Source organism: Pelecanus crispus, chromosome 3, assembly GCF_030463565.1.
Source record: "Pelecanus crispus isolate bPelCri1 chromosome 3, bPelCri1.pri, whole genome shotgun sequence".
In the NCBI taxonomy this organism is placed as follows: Eukaryota; Metazoa; Chordata; class Aves; order Pelecaniformes; family Pelecanidae; genus Pelecanus; species Pelecanus crispus.
In genome coordinates this window covers 9698976-9715825 of record NC_134645.1, presented here as the reverse complement: position 1 = coordinate 9715825, position 16850 = coordinate 9698976, and the positions used below count along the sequence as shown (strand labels likewise).

Below are 16850 nucleotides of genomic sequence, written 5' to 3'. Positions count from 1 at the left end.
CAAACTTTTCACAGAATATCTTACAGCACTTAACAAAAGGGAGAATGAGTTTCCAAATCCCCTGATATGAAATCACAATATCAACAGTGCAGTAGCTGCCATTTAGCTAAACCTACAAATATCCCTAATTCGCACTTTTTGCTGTCCACTGGGATGACATGTATGACAAAATGCTTGAAGGAGCACACTGATTTAGGAGCAAACACAAATATAAATACAGAAATCACCAATGTGATGTTGCATCCAAATTCTAAGCAATAAAGCAAAACACTTCACAAAAGTTGTTAACGTCTAGTGGAACTGTTTAGTGGGCATAATCCAAATACTTATGACAGTATTATGATGGTATGACTTTCTACCCAGCTATCAAATATTCTTTACCATGAACTTTACAGTATTCTCAGGGTGACAGATAAAGAATGTTGCAGATGCCATGGTAAAGTTAAAATACAGTAATAGGCAAAGATTTTAGTGGCACCACCTGTATATACAACGTAGTTGTTGGAACCTTATGGAACAAAGCAACGTTACAGTATGCCTTTGTTAAGGCTTCTTGCTGGTTTAAAAAAGTAGATTCTTCTTTAGGGAGATTGTCCAGCAGTATTGGTTTCACATCTCTTCAGTGGAAGGTCTCTTTATTGATCCACATAAGACTGCGCGTTTCGTTTGGTTTGCATTCGTACTCAATACTACCAAAACTGTTTCCCCATTGGCAATGATCCCGTTTGTGGTAGTTGTAGAATTTGACTTGCCAGACTGTTTCAAAAACGCCAATGTCATTAAACTGCGAGGAAGAGGGAATATCAGTGTTAGCGAGCTGATTATTTTGTTGGTTTCCCTCTATCAATGAGAAACAACACTCTTATGAAACTGCGGGACATAAAACAGCTGATGCAAGGGTTATTGTTCCTCAAGTCAATAAATCAAAGATCTGTAAAGCCTGCTCTAGCAGTCATAAAGTTTTTTATGCTTAGGTGTACATAAAACATGAAGGATCAGATTCTCCATGTACTGTCCTCTTGCACTTTTATCTGGGAAAGGCAAGGGAGTAAAAATGTTCAAGTTCCCATCTGGATAAATGTTATTAACAGCAAGAATCAAAGCTATAATCCTTCTTAAGATGATACAGCAGTAGTTGTCATGATGATCTCAAAGTGGCTTATATATACTTACGATGTAGCAGTGATCTGTAGTGATACAGGCTGTCACTTCACCTTTGTACCATACCTAGAGGCTGCAGTTACAACTGGGAAGATTTCTTCTTTTGCTCAATCTGAAATATTTAATGTCTCTGTATTTTGTAGCCTTGTGTTTGCAGTGTCTTGACTGAGACATGCTGCTATTAGACCACTTACTCCTTCCCTAGGATTTTGTTCTGCATTTTACATGAAACTTAAGCAAAAGAAGTTCTCCTTTGTGCATTTCTGTCATTGCTAGTTGTACTGTGATAGTGCAGCTTTTCTAACTTAGGTACGAGTAATAGAGGCTAGGAAGGAGATAATCAGTGCATGTTAGTGTCTAAGTGTCTAATACAGTGAAAGGGTAGTGAGGCATGGACTGCAAGTTGTCCGATTGTGCTTGCAACTTTGAAGTGAATGAGACTGGCTATACTAAGTTCTGCAAAATAAAATCTCTCACTTTTTGAAGCCATTGCTAGATACCCTTGCAATATCAGAAAAACTATGTGAATGAGGCTCAACAAGGGTAGATCATTGTGGTGGTACATCCCCCCCCGCCTCTGTTTTTCTGTTCCGTTTTTCCCCTTTACTTTGGCCGCTTTACAATCTCAGGAATTCCAGGCCGCAGCTTTTGTGTAGCGAGTTGGTCAGTTAAGCGCCCCTTAATTGTACCAGAAACTCCTACATGGCTGAAGCAGAGAGCGGCCCTGTCCTTATCAAGATTCATATTATGGCTAACGAGGGGAACGAGAACAAACAGCTACCCCAGACAGCCTTGAAACAGAGTGGTATCATCGCTGCTGGAATTCCAACAACAAGCCGACCTGAATTGTGGCTCGGATGGAAATTTACTGGTGATTAAAGTCAATCATCTCACAATCCTATAAACAGCAGTCCTAAGTGAGGCCCTTTGAGCTCTCCTGGACTGCCGCGGGCTGCACCAGCATCTTCCTCTGATCGAAACGTCTCTCAGAGTCAGCGAAAACTAGCAGGTTCCGAAAGTCTGCTGCCGCCAGAACTCCATTGCCAGAGATGGACAGCGGAGCCTGGGCTGCTGATATTCTTCACTCCTCAAGGCTCTGCTCTCGCCCGTTGAGAAATGCCAAGGCATTAGACGTGAGTATTTCACTAAACTCGAGGGGAATTTTGAACAGGTATACCATTTTCATATATGCATTCATATTTGTGAGTGTGCATGCGTGAATCAATTTAAGTAGTGTGTAGATGTATGATTTAATTTTAAAGGGAGTTTTATACTGCTGTATTGTTCTTATAGCATTACTCTCATAAACCGTTGACCAAGTCTGAGACTAAGAGTGGGCCCAGCCGCACCTAGGCTCCTCTCCGAGAAGGAGCTTAGAAAGCAAGGGGGTCCATTCTGAACCTCGTGACTCAATGGGAGGGTTTCCGTATCCCCTACATTTGACTTCTCCCTCCCTCCCTCTCTCTCTCATGTAACCCAATTTCCTTTATACACTTTTCCTATGTACTAGATATACCTATATACATATATTATCCTTATTCATATAAACCGTTGACCAAGTCTGAGACTAAGATTAGACCTAGCCGCACCTAGGCTCCTCTCTGAGAAGGAGTTTAGAAAGCAAGGGGGTCTATTCTAAACCTCGTGACTCAACGGGAGGGTCCTCCTTATCCCCTATATACGTAATTCCTTTATGAATCATTCCAACTCAGTGTGATTTAATTTTCTTTTATGCGCTTCCACGTAGTAATAGAGTGAGCCTTGCCATCTTCGAATCTGTAACTAAGTCACTGTTTTGATCAATTTTGTCTAATCACTTTATTAATCATTGATGATTGAGTGCTATTAAAAATATTATAATCGAATCCTGTGATTTGCTACAAGTAAATTCTAACTGTTACTAAATCAAACTGTGTAAAGTCGCTCATTCATAGTGAATTGACATAATCAGCAGGATTCACAAACCTGTATTTGTGACAGTATGACTTGAGTTATGATGGTGATGTAAAATTTGAGTTCCTGTGCCTTGAGACCTTGCAGAGAGTCCAAAGTGTGGGTGTGAAGCCTATACACATTGTTGTTGGCCCCAGTTAGTATGGTTTTTTGATTGTGCTATGTTGTTAGAAGATACTAGATAGTGGATTCAGTGCTACTGAATGACACTCTGTTCTTCAACATTTTTTCCTTTTAAATATTTCCATCACTCACTTTAATGACAGCTTCTTCACTTGACTATTTTCCATTCCCATCATGTGCCTGCAAGCTGACCTTTGATCATCTGCCTATTATAATCACATTTGCAAAGTCGGTATGAAAGCCCTTTTACACAGTGACTCTGCCTGAGTTGCAAGCAGAGCCTTCTGTATCCAGTTTTCTCAGAAGGACATATTGGGGTTTTTTTAATTCAAGATGTAGTTTGTAAGCTGCTACTGTGTAATGGACATTGCTTTAAACCTTCCCCCAGCCCATTGTGGTAACTTAAATTTAGCCTTGACAACAGCAGGAATTGCTGTGCTGTTAGTGGAAGATTTTTATTTGGCTGCAGTTGCAAGTGTTACCTTAAAGAAGTAGCTGCAATGTTTCTGCCACTTTCTTTGACAAAGAGAATCAGATGTACAGGCTATTTTATCTCTCCCAGCAACTAAAACCTTTATTAAGGATATTTTTATTAATCATCTCTGATAAGAATCCCAATATACTAATAATGCAAGATAGCAAAGGTTAAGCACATTGGATATTACTGTGCACAATCCACACAGAGAAGTTGTCAGAGAGGATCATCGGCCACCCTCAGTCTGGAAACTGAGGAAGAAAAGGCATTTCTAATAGCATTTGTAGAAGGTGATATGATACAAGAGCAGCACTTCATTAATGTATGGAAGATCTGGATTTCAACAAGATAAAGGAAGAAGAATTCTGTCTTCCTCCAATGACCCAGTTTGCTGACATGCCCTGAGTAGTCTGACTGCTGTGGATTTCCAGGAGAAGGAGAGAATTAATTGCAGAGCTTTTCTACTACCATGTGCCTCCCCCCCAGCCCAGTACTTAGCAGATGCAGCAGCTCTGTGGCATAATGAGCATTCTGCATCCTCGGAGCTCCCCTGAACTCCCGTGGCTCCTGCAGCTGAATCCTGGCTCCTCCACTGGGCCTGTATATGGGCTTCCCCAGGGAGGAGGGGTGGCCCTACTCTTTGTAGGTCAGGCTTAGAAGCCTATTTCCCTGTCTGCTATTCTCTGTCATCCACTGCTATAGGTGTGAATAGTTATTTAATCACTCCCTCTGAATTTGCATGCTAGGATGATTTGATGGCTATTTATTATGGGAATGGAGGTCTGGCTTCTTTATCCAATCTTAATCTAGTCTGACCAAGAATAAAATGAGATCCAAGGAGAGGTTTCTGACTTAGTTTACATCATTTCCTAGTCAGTTCAGTGGTTTCTGGATAGTGTGCATACTTGAACATTCAGGTAACAAATGCATCCTCAGATACTGGAATTCAGAAATGGGATTGTTGTTTTCCATGTATAAACTATGGCTGTAACAGGTAAGATGTCTACCAGCCAGTTAAAGTAGGAGCACAAAGAATTATTTGTTTAAAGTTTTAAAGCAGATGGGAAATAAATTCTTATGGACTTTCTGGCTTTTAGGCATTAAATTGGCAGTATCAGACTGTTTTTTAACTGCAGGACTGACCTCACAGCCTATTTCTAATGTGACTTCAGATTTTGTGCCATAAATAGTGTTCTTATCTCCCTAGGATGCATCAGGATCCTGACTGTTACAGAAAAGGAAGTAGAGGCTGAAGTTCCTCATAGTTGAAGGAAATAGGAAAATTTAAAGCTGTACGCAATAAGCCTAGTTTTGAAGATTCACAAAGTAGGTATTAGAAGTAGTTTTCAAGCTGGGGTGTCTGAGGCTGGTTCCCTAAATCTGTTATGGCTCTGTCTAGCTAAGCAGCTAAATGATGAGTTAAACTCAGCCCTGTTGAGTTGCCTATATTTAATAATTAAAAGTATCAGTTGTGGACATCTAAGTGTGTACCGAAGAACCAATCTATCAAGATCAAATCCTAAAAGGAGTTGAGGACCTGCTTAACACTTGCAAATCCTGTTAGCTTCATGGTTACTATCTGTCCTGGTTTGGGCTGGGATAGAGTTAATTTTCTTCCTAGTAGCAGGCACAGTGCTGTGTTTTAGATTTAGTATGAGAAGAATGTTGATAACACCCTGATGTTTTAGTTGTTGCTAAGTACTGCTTAAGCTAGGCAAGGACGTTTTCAGCTTCCCATGCTCTGCCAGGTGCACAAGAAACTGGGAGGGGGCACAGCCAGGACAGCTGACCCAAACTGACCAAAGGGCTATTCCATACCATATGACATCATGGTCAGTATATAATCTGGGGGGAGTTGGCCGGGGGGCAGCAATCACTGCTCGGGAACTGGCTGGGCATTGGTCAGTGGGTGGTGAGAAGTTACATCACTTGGGTTTTTTTCCCCTGGGTTTTGTTCCTCTTCTTGGTGTTTTCCTTTTCACCATTTATTATTATTTTTTTATTATTATTATTTTATTCCAGTTCTTAAACTGTTCTTATCTCAACCCACAAGTTTTCTTACTTTTACCCTTCAGATTCTCTCCCCCATCCCAACAGGGAGGGGAGGGTAAGCGGGTGGCTGTGTGGTGCTTGGTTGCTGAAAAGGGGCTAAACCATGACAATATCCCAGGGTTTGATTTGTGAAAGCTACTGTTTGGACAAATATTGTGGCTATTCATTCTGATGCTGCAACAAACCATCTCAGAGCTTGTGTCTGAAAATCAGAACCTCTTTGCATTTCTTCCACTTACTTAATTTGTGATTTGACTTGGTCTTCTCTGTAAGAAAAGTTAAACTTCCTGATTTTCAGAGTTCACATCAGAGCTACACTTAAGGGTAAAGGTGGCTATCAAAATAGGGGTGCCTTAGTCAAAGCAGCTGGTTTTTGGGGAGCACTGCCCTTTCACTTCCTGGTATAAGGACATTGTGAAATATAACTGCAATACTCAACAGTGGCACCCAGCAGCTCTGTTCTGCTGGTTGAGAAGTCATACTGGGTGTTTGGTTTTCCTGGATGTTAAATGGAGGTGACTGTATAGAAAAGTGATTAACGTGGTGAAATACTTCAGGGTAGTCTTACTAACCTAAGGTTATGAAGTGGTAACTGTTAATGTGATGTGGGTCTCCAAAATTAAGTTAGGCATGCTGTAATTATTAGAAACACCAAATGGAGATGTTACAGTTCTTATTCGGAAGGGGATTGCCATGCTAAATGATGAGTCCAGAAAAAAATAGTGAAGATAAAGATCAACTCTTGTGCGCAGTGAGCAAATGTGAGAAAAAGCTGAAATTTGGTGGGCTTGACAAGGTCATAAACTTGTCTAAGTTGGAACAGACCCTTAAGAGAGTTTCAGATGAAGATGGCTTACTGCCCCATTTCCCCTTTTTGGTATAGAATAAACAGCAGGAATCCTTCACAACTGTAATCAGGAGAGGGGGGGAAAAAAGCCCAAACAACCAAACTAAAGGCAGAACAAAACAAATCTACCTCTGCACCCTGAACGTACCACCCAAAGAGTGTTGTGGAAATCTGCCCGCTGCTCTTCCTGTCTTCTGTCAGCTCTGCTGCCTTATGGGCTTGAGGTTTTGTCATCTCACTTTGGGGCCATGGCATACACTGATTCTGGCCCTTGGAGCTTCTCTTTAAGGTTGGGGTGAGGACCCCCTTGAATAAGAACTTAGGTTTGCAGATGCAGAGGTAATGTGATAATGGAAGCATGTGGGGAAAGAAGTGGGGAAAGACAGCCTTCGAGGGGTATGTGTAGTCTCGCGTCTGCTTTCAGCCTCTGGCAGGTCCTCAGACATCCTACAGATGATAGGTGGAAGGGGAGAGTGGTCATTCCTTGTGCTTGGCGCATGCTCTGCTCCAAAAAATCTGGCAGCGCTGGCAGGCAAAAGGAGGGTTCCTGTGTGCCAAGGGCTTGGGATTGGATTCCTAGCCAGGGACCTTGGTGGGAGTTGCCCAAAGTCTGTAATATGCCCTACAGAAAAGGTGAGAAGTTCATCTCCTATTTTTTTCTCCTGCAGCACCCCAAAGGGCTATGCAAATCTCTAGAAATCCCCCTACTGCTTCCTGGCCCTTGCTGCTCTCTTGGCTTCCCCTTGGGAAGCAGGACTTGTGTTTTCCAGTTACGCTCAGACCAGCGGTCTTACTGACGCAAAGCAGAGAGGAGCGCAGCAGCTGCGATCAGATTTTGCCCTGGAATATTTCGACTCCCGGAGAGGGAGCTGTGGAGGTGACCCCCTGCTGCCCTCCCTTGTCTTCCCATGCCAGCCAGGCTTGGAGAACCACATACCTGCATGTTGACCTGGATGGGTTGTCTCTCCCCGCTCTTGGTATGGGGCACCCCTTCTGTGTCGTAGATCCCTGTGTAAGAGGCCACCTGTGCATCCCTCGATTTCTCTTCCAGTGGGACGTTGACACCCCCGATGCCCATTGTGCTGCAAAGAGACAGGATTCAGCTTTTCAGCAGCCCCGCAGGTCCCCTTCCCTGGCAGCTTGGAGCCAGCATGTGGGCTGGCAGCCTCTCTGCTTGGGGGATGCTTCAGGGATTTTAGCAGACCTGCAGGTGCTGCTGACTCACTGGGGCTCCCGAAAAATGTCAAAGCTCTGCAGTCACCCAGGGAAAGTGTAGAAAGGAAAGGCAGGAGGGATCTGATCTCGAGTAGCTGGGGAAAGGTTAGCTGAATCCCTTCTCCAGGGCTGCCTCTCCACCCAGAGCCGGTTCCCCATCTGCATCCTCCCTGCTCCCGGTCTCTGCTGTGCAGCGCTGCAGCGAGGCCTGGGCACGGTGCGTCCCTGACACGCAGGGCCGGAGGGGCCTCTTCCCTCTGCCTCCAGGGCAAACCGTGGGGAAGGAGGGAGGAAAGGAGCTGGGCTTGAAAGAGCTCTGGGAGAAGGTGGGGAGGGAGAGGGAAGGCAGCGACTCCAAAACGCGGCAAAGCACTGGGAACAGCTGGCTGGGAAGCTAGAAATGGGGCCACCAAAGCAAAAGGGCGGGGAGGAAGAAATCACAGAAACCCCGTGCTGTCAGCCTGCCAGGAAAAAATATTAAACCTCTAAAAATAAAGCAGCGGGGAAGGGAGGGCCGGGGGAGCCGCCCCGAGCAGAGCAGGGTGGGAGGCTGCACTTACGTGGCCTGGACGGTGCCGGGCCGGAGGGCCACCTCGATCTTGTACTTGGCCCCGGTCAGCAGCTTGATGGTGCGGTTCTGGCCGAAGCGCTGCCCGTCCACCTTGAAATACACCGCCCCGTCGTTGGGCTGGATTTTGAGGGAGACGCTGATTTTCACGAGGCCGGGGATGTCGCCCATCGCTTGTGGCTGGGGGCGGGTGGGCTACGGGCTCTGCGCTCGTCTCGCCCCCTCCGGGGAAGGCGGCTGGCCGGGAGAGGAGAGCGAGGCTGCGAGGGAGAGGAAGAGGAGGAGGGAGGAGGAAGAGGAGGGGCTGCCAGATCCTAGCCAGCCCAGCCCTTCCCAAAAGCAGCGGATGATATATTTGTTTTTTCCCTCCCCCTAATCGCGGCGCAGCATCTGGGCGGCGGATGCTCCCCCTCCCTTCCCTCCCGCCCCATCTCCCGCCTTGGGGGACATTTGCAGCTGCTCAGATTGCAGCCGGTTTCCAGGGAGTTAATTCGGCGCCGATTACCGCAGCCTTAATCCCGCCGTTCGTCCCGGAGGGAGCCCGGGCCGGGCGGGCGCCGCCGCCGCCGTTCAGCACCAGGGGCGCGGACAGCGGCGCGGGCAGCGAGCGCCCCGCGGGGCTCCCCCGCCGGCGGGCAGCGCGCAGCGGGGGCTCGTCGGGGGGTGCCCCCTCCAGAGCACCCTGGGGATCCCCTCCCCGCGGGCAGCCCTCTCCCGTGGGCTGACCGAGCCCGCTGGGGTGGGCTGGAGCGTCTGCGTAGCGGCACGCAGGAGCCCCGGCTGCTGGGGAGGGAGGGGAGGGCGGGGAGCAAAGACGGGGTTTTGTGGCTCTTCCCTCTCCCTGGACGGCAGAGGGGTTTTGTGAGCCACCACGCCTAGACGGAGGGTCAGTTTCTTGCTCCCTGAAGGCAAGAGTCAACATCAATATTTGGTTTCGGGTTTCTGTTGGGGTTTTTTAAAGTCGCTTTATTGCAATCTTCTAATTTTAATAGCAAAAAATCCAACTGTAATTGCAGTATCGGATCAGAATCTCATTTCTTTAAGTCTAATACTACTCTTTACCTATGGCTGGTACCATTTCTTAAAGGCGAAATATCTTTGAAACTGAAAGTTGTAACGCAACTCTCCGCAGGTCTCATTCCTGTCTAACTGTTAGAGATTGCTTTTAACCCAGGAGCAGATTTGTGCATCCTTTCGCATTTGTTCTTGTTTGCTGTTAAAACTACAGTGTTCTTATGGCTGACGCAGGACTTGGGCCACAAATATATTTTTTGTTTGATTGGACGTTATGGCAGAGTTAATGGTTTCTGTTAGGAGAATTTCACAGCTACATGTTGCACTGGCCCTGACCTTTTCTTTGTTTTTCTAAAGCTGGGATGCATACGTGGTCGTAAAATGTAGTATTGCTAAGCCAAATGGAAGATATAGCATTACCCTGCTGCATTTCTTTGTGCATGCAAGTTAATTAATGAATTAATTTTACTGTCAACATTAAGTAAAAGAATATATTCTGCTGAAAACCTCTGGGGGAAAAAAAAAATCCTACTGTATTTGCCTTGATTAGGTATCCAGCTAAGAAGGGGCTTCATAATGTGTCCAGCCAGCCAGGTTTCCACAAAGATAAGGGCAGGGCATGATCTCTGCCTCTCAGAACTGTGTATGTGGTGAGTTTCCTAAGTAACATTTCACCTTTGATAGCAGTCACTGGCAGCAGGGACTCCCCTACAGGGAAGTTGTACACAATGCAGTCATTGCTTCCCCACTGAACAGTCAAGAGTGAAACAAATGCTATTAAAAAAACCCCCAACATTTCCCTATGCGTGATGAGGTAGCAGCATTATCAACATTAATGTATGAGAAGAATCTTTTGGGCTTGGTGACTCACCTAAGACTCTTGTATTGTCAGAGGGCACCTAATCAAAGAGTAGTTGCAGCTAATCAAGTAGGCAGTTGCAGGAGCAACTCATCCCATAGTGGGGGCCAACATTTGATCGTGAATCATACACTGAATTCCATCGATTTGTTGCAAAGATCTTGGCTGACTTTAAAGGTCCTCAAAAGCAGTGCACCAGAAGTTAGGTAAAATGAATCCCTCCAACCGTTGTCAAGGTCAACCATGAACGGTCTTGAAAACATCTTGGAAGTTATCAGGCAGTCAAGTGGTATGCACCAGTTTTCAGATAAGGAAGCAGCTGCTGTATATAGATACATATCTTATAACAGTATGGCTCCACAAAAGAAGACCACATGTGCATCTCTTCCTATCTTTTTTGCTCATTGCAAGAGAATTATCCTTTTTCGTTATATTCTGCTGAAACTGCTGCACTTTGTGGCTTGTTGAAAGTTTTGCTTGCAGCATTTCCCACTTCTGTAAGTTTAAATGTAATTCAGTACAAAATCACAGAGGCCTTACACATGGGGAATCTGATAGTATCACTTAAAGTGGTGTGTGAAGAATAATGGCCATTGCCAGGGATCAGTTTTACTTGCCTCATGGCCAGACATATCATGTTGTAGTAAATTGTGTGTAGCTGAAGACATTGATTGCAATTAGTTTCCCAAGTACATAAGAGGTCAGATCTATAACGAGGTTTTTTCCCCTTATTATTTCTGCCTGAATGATCATCTTTCTCTGGGCACAGCTCAGGCTGTGACTTTATTCCAGACCACTATGGCAAAAAGTGGTAAACATGAGGGAGAACTAAAAGAGCATCATGTTATAGATTATGTATGCATAGGCTGAGTAACTGTTTTACCATGTGAAAGTGAAATGTGGTGAGAGTAGAACATTTATGAAGAAGGAATTTTAAATGTAGGCATTGCCTTTCTTTTTATTGATTTGATAGCTTTCCATGTGTTAGTGTATTTGCTTATCTGATCCTACCAGATGCTCTCTATCAGTGTAGATCAAGGGGAGGGGTTCCCTTTGCTAAGTCTTTCTGAGAGGTTAGCTTTGTTGCTGCCCACCTTAATGGCCCTGAGCAGCCTCACCTGGGGCCTCCACCCATACCTCTGCCCATGGGCCCTATTTCAGCTCAGCCCTGGGCCTTCAGTCCCTTCCTGAGTTACGCTTAGGAGTGCTGGTCTTCAGCTCTGCCACAGACATATCCAGGAATGGATGCTGTTGATCTTGACCTGCAGGCTGACTACCTGGCTTGACCTCGGCCCATCCCCATGGAGGTGCCTGATGCTGTGGGCTGCCCCCTCACTGAGGGTGGTAGGATGGGCCCTGGCTAGAGAAACCCACGCCCATCCAGTCCCCATGGGGATTTTCTATGGGCCGCAGCCCCCAGGCTGCTGCATGGTTACCTGATATTAATTGCTTGATATTCTGTAGGGAGCAAACCATCTGCAGGAAGAAGGAGGCAGTGTGGTTTTGCCGGGAGCACAGTGCAAATGTGCTGACCTTTACAAGATTCAAAGCTAAATAGATCATCATAGAGTTAGGACAAGGTCCCATTTCTCCTAAGCCACAGCAGTAATTTACTTCCAGGAACAAAAAGATAAATTTGTGTTCATTCCTCCATTCTCTACACCTGCATTTGAGGGGTAGGGGTTGGAATCTTTAATGTCTTCGTAAAGTGCAAAACTGCTTTTTTTGTTTTTTTCAGTCCTTCAAATCTACCGTTTGTTCCCCTGGCACATGAGGCTTCCCAGCCTGTTGTCTGGACTCAGCAAGGTACATTAAGCTAATTCCCTTCCCTTGGGGCAGGAATGTTGCAGCACTCCCCTGCGCTCTTGTGAGCCCCTTAGTGCTTTTGAAGGGAGTGGTGAGCTTCCTCAAGTGAGCTGCAGCCAGCATGCTCAGCTATTCTCATCTCTCTTTTTCTTCCCAGAACTAGGAAAGTCTTCTCACATTGTAGCTTCATCCTCCAAGACCTGTCTTGTACCTAGGCCTTCCCTGCTCATCATAGGTGAGGTTGGATGCATCCAATGAAAAGTCAGAGCTAATGCGTAGATAAGCCATGGCCTATGCTTTGTGCTCATCCAATTTGTCTAGAAAACCTTCTGGAGAAATCCATTTAGTCTCTTGACTGCATCCACTCAATATGATCTCTCTTATGCATGAGAATATGTCAACTGCATAAGCTTTTCAGTATTACCATTTATGCAGGCCTTCCCACTTAGAGTTAATACACTAATCCTGCTGCATAGCTCCACAATAATGAAATAGATAAAATATGCCTTGAGGTCAGAACAAGACGGTTCATTTATGATGGCCAGCCCACAGCATTTAGATTCCAAGGTGACGTGGACAATACCTATAATAGTCTTTTCATGCTTGCCCCTCTTTAATTCATTTCTTAACACAGTGCTAAATTTGGAAATGTTCCGGTTTGGGGTTTCTTTTCGAGAAGCGGATGCAAAGCCACAATCTTTCATTCGTTAAAAATAGCCATATGTGTGATTCCGTATGGAGTGAATTGTGCTGAGACTTGCATCTGCCAGCTCTCAATTTAATACTGTAAATCTTTTGAGATCTCTGCCTCTGCGCAGAAGTGAGAAAGGGTTTTACTGAACTATAAGCTGGACTGAGTCTTTATCACCTTTGCAAACCACTTGTGTATATTATTTTTCCCATGTAGACAATAATTTTGAACATATAGCATTTGATTTAATTTCCCCTGGATAGGCAGCTTGATTTGCTGGAGAGATGCATATTTATGGAGAACTCACATGCTCTATTACAGATGGAGTGGGCTTATGGCATTTACAATGCAGCAAACATGTTTGAAGAACAGCTATGCAAGGGCTAGTAGAGAGAGCAGTGAAGCTGATATAAAAAGCTGAGAAACTGCCTGTCTTCCTTGCAGCTGACCCAAATTTGCAAAGATACGGTTCCAATTTTCAGTATAAATGCCCATCAGTCTCTCAGCTAGATCCCTTGCTCACATAAGTGTGCGTCGTGGTTTAGCCCCAGCCAGCAACTAAGCACCACGCAGCCGCTCGCTCACTCCCCCTACCCTGATGGGATGGGGGAGAGAATTGGAGGAGTGAGAGTGAGAAACACTCCTGGGTTGAGATAAGAACAGTTTAATAATTGAAATAAAGTAAAATAGTAATGATAATAATAACAATATAATAATGATAATAATAATAACAATATACAAAGCAGGTGATGCACAATGCAATTGCTCACCACCTGCCGACCGATACCGAGACAGCTCCTGAGCAGCAATCGCTGCTTCCCGGCCAACCCCCCCCAGTTTCTACACTGAGCATGATGCCATATGGTATGGAATAGCCCTTTGGTCAGTTTGGATCAACTATTCTGGCTGTGCCCCCTCCTAGCTTCTTGTGTACCTGGCAGAGCATGGGAAGCTGAAAAGTCCTTGACTAGCATAAGCACTACTTAGCAACAACTAGAAACATCAGTGTGTTATCAACATTCTTCTCCTACTAAATCCAAAACACAGCACTATGCCTACTACTAGGAAGAAAATTAACTCTATCCCAGCCGAAACCAGGATAGTGTGGTTGATCACTTTGTTGTTGTTGTTTTAATGCTTGCAGGAGCGGTCCCTGAAGTAGCAAAAAACCCCCAGAATTTTCTGCGGAAATACAGCAGCAAGATCTCCCATACGAGAACAGATCACTTGCCAGTAAACTGAGCTAAGATATTCTGCTCTGTTGCAGATTGTGCCATTGTGACAAATGCTGCTAATCCAGCATCATGCACCTTTACCTACTTCGGACAGAAATGGGGAGAACAGGGTATGTTATAGCAGGTTTCCACAATGCAGGTTACTTTCTCTTTTTGCCAGACAAAGCTCTATCCTCCCTTCTATGGAGAGCTAGAATAAATACAGCTCTTCTCTTTTATGCTTGGTGCTGCTCTTTGGGAATGGCTGCATAAAGAAGACATGCATCAGCAGTCCAGGCTGTCCCTCACACCTGCCATGGCCACTGTATGGTTAAGGACCATTTTGCTTCACATGAATGAGTTAGCTGATCAGCACATTTCTGCCTGGGGGAGATGAAATGCCAGTTCCCCTGTGGTGATGTGTGATAAATGAAACCAAGCCTCAGTGTTAAAAGGATTGTTCAAGACATGTAAGGTAGAAGGGCAAAAGGAATAGCTGAGCTTTGAAGATGAAATAGAAACAATATAGAGGAAAGAAGTGTTATAAAAGTAGCTGCTTCCAGCTAATATCGGATGGAGGTAGTTTTGTGCTTTGACACTAAGTTGCTTAAGTAGCTAATGATAAATTCTGGAGTCATTGGCTTGGTGCCACTGTGTCTAGAACTGCATTTCACACCTCCAAGGGCTTTTCATGCAGGTAAATGAGAAACTGAGCTTTTGCAAAACTGTGGAGTCAGCAACCTTTTCTGTTCACATTAAACCACATTTAGTATAAGGTCATATAGATGTTCTGTTGAAGAGGATCTGTCCCTGGACATTTCATATAATCAATTTATCGTGGAGGGCCCTGTCATCCTGACTCAGCACAAACAGTGAACCAGCAGGACCAAGGGAGCAGGAAAACCTGTGGAAAGGCTGCCTGCAGGGAGGAAAATGCTGGCAGGTTCTTTTGTCTTTGTTCCCCATACGCCCTTCCAGCTGGAGAAGGAGTTTCATTTCCTCAGGTCTGAGGGCCAGCAAGTTAGACAGAAAGAGGAGCTAACTGTGAGCCAGCTCTTGGTCTCTAATGCTCGCCCCAGGCTCTGTAGCATTATGGCCTCAAGGCAGCTAATAAAGGGATAGTTTGGCTTCCAGCTGTACAGTGAAAGCTATTTAATTTGAGTTGTCATTGTCTATGACCTGTATTTTTGGGTTATCCAATCAGAGCAAAATCAGTACCTTTTCCCAAAGATGGAACCGCTGGAATGGAAGGGAAGAGAAGGAGATAATTCACCTTCTTAAAGCAAAAGGAATTACTGACCAAAAAAGACATTATACAGGAGGAGTCTATCAGCTCCTGAGTCCATCAAGCATCATTTTAAGCCTTATGGGAGATGAAGGGAGCCTTCACAGAAATATAACTCAGAAATTCAGTTAGATCATCTCAACTCTGGAATGCGTCTTCAATTCATTCCAGGTCCTGGGACTGGTAGGCAGATTCTTTACTGTAAATGTGACACAAAGCTTTTTCATCACTTTTTAGTGGCAAATTTTTACTTTTAGCTCAGTTTCCAAAGAGCATGAAACTTTTATTAGCTATGTATGAGTTTCTGTGTGTCTAATCATTTTAGAATCTGTTGGCTGATGTCAAGTACACTTGACAGCCAGGGAATTGGAAAGCATATATTGAATCTTTGATTTGTATACTGCCTAATGGATGATTGGCTTGGTCAGCAACTAGGGCCTTTAATAGCAATCAGATCCTCACAACAGCAAGATTAACATGAGCAAAGGAACAATGTACTGAGACTCTGTAGGTTCTAGAAACAAAACCCGGACAACCTAATAATACATAAAATCATCACAAAAAGGTATGCTTTGGACAGAATGAACTGCAAAGTGTATAGCCTGAGATTACTGGTATAGACAGGTGCTCTACCTGAAGATGAGACTGGAGGGGTCATTTGAGCAGCAGCTAGTTGAGAAAGATCTGGAAAGGAAAGTCTCAATTCACACAGCGAGGAGAAACATTCAGCAGTTGGGAGAGTGAAGGACTAATACAGACAACCAAGGAAGGAGTGGAGTCTCATCTGTGGGAGAACCACTAAATAGGCATCAGTGAGGAGTGGCTAGAGAAAGTCTCTGAGGGTTCTTCTAACCTTCTGATCCTCTATCACAGACCTTGTCAGACTTCTGTATGCTTCTGAGTAAAGGCTGAGACAAACAGGGAGTCAAACGGAGAGCAGGAATTTCTGTCTGCGGAAAACGTCCCTGTTTGGGGATCTTTACAAGTGGCAGAGGTGACAGATGGAGTAACCCTGGGCTCAACCCATATCTGAACAGGCTCAGCTGTAAAAGTGATTTGGAGTCTTGTGTGTGGGAGAATACTTGGTTCTTGGCAACGCAGCAGCCTCCTTATTGTGTCCCATATACCACCACCCTTCCTTCTGCATGGGGAAGAGGGATTGTGACTCTGGTATATATCAACTTTTGGAAAATTATGGTTTTGCCTTATCTTTTACCAAATATAGCCAAATGAGCTCTGCAGCAAGTAAAAGATGTTTGTAGAAAGTGACGTTCTGCGGTGCTTTATGTAATGTGCCCATCTAATCCATTTATGCCTGTTTGACAGCTAATCTCTTTGGGAGGCCTCAGCATCAAACTCCAAAACCTGATCAAGTTTGATAAACAAATTTCTTGTATCAGCAGAGGGCGCATCGTCATTAACCAAGCGAGGGCCCTCCAGCTCGCCGCCAGACCCCATGTGCTCACCCACTGGGAGTTAGACTTCAAAGATGGGATGAAGTGACAGAACCGGTGAGTTGGGAACCTGTCTCAGATCCTTTTGGCATGCACCAAGCAGCAATACAGTACGCCACCCTGTTTGTTGTTT

General features: G+C 44.9%; 1 protein-coding gene across 1 annotated transcript; it reads right to left on the bottom strand.

The window, feature by feature from the left end:
- Positions 1-619: 619 nt before the first annotated feature.
- On the bottom strand, positions 620-8565 carry CNRIP1 (cannabinoid receptor interacting protein 1). Its single transcript, XM_075708370.1, has 3 exons — positions 8387-8565; positions 7549-7693; positions 620-784 (listed from the first exon to the last, which is right to left on the bottom strand). The coding sequence occupies exons 1-3, from the start codon at positions 8563-8565 to the stop codon at positions 620-622; spliced, it is 489 nt and encodes a 162-aa protein (XP_075564485.1).
- Between the last annotated feature and the right edge of the window lie 8285 nt (positions 8566-16850).

Coding starts and splice junctions, on each gene's coding strand:
- CNRIP1 (XM_075708370.1), bottom strand. CDS start 8,565: ATGGGCGACATCCCCGGCCTCGTGAAAATCAGCGTCTCCCTCAAAATC. Junction 7,694..8,386: donor CCCGGCACCGTCCAGGCCAC/GTAAGTGCAGCC, acceptor GTCTCTTTGCAG/CACAATGGGCATCGGGGGTG. Junction 785..7,548: donor CCATCCAGGTCAACATGCAG/GTATGTGGTTCT, acceptor TCTTCCTCGCAG/TTTAATGACATTGGCGTTTT.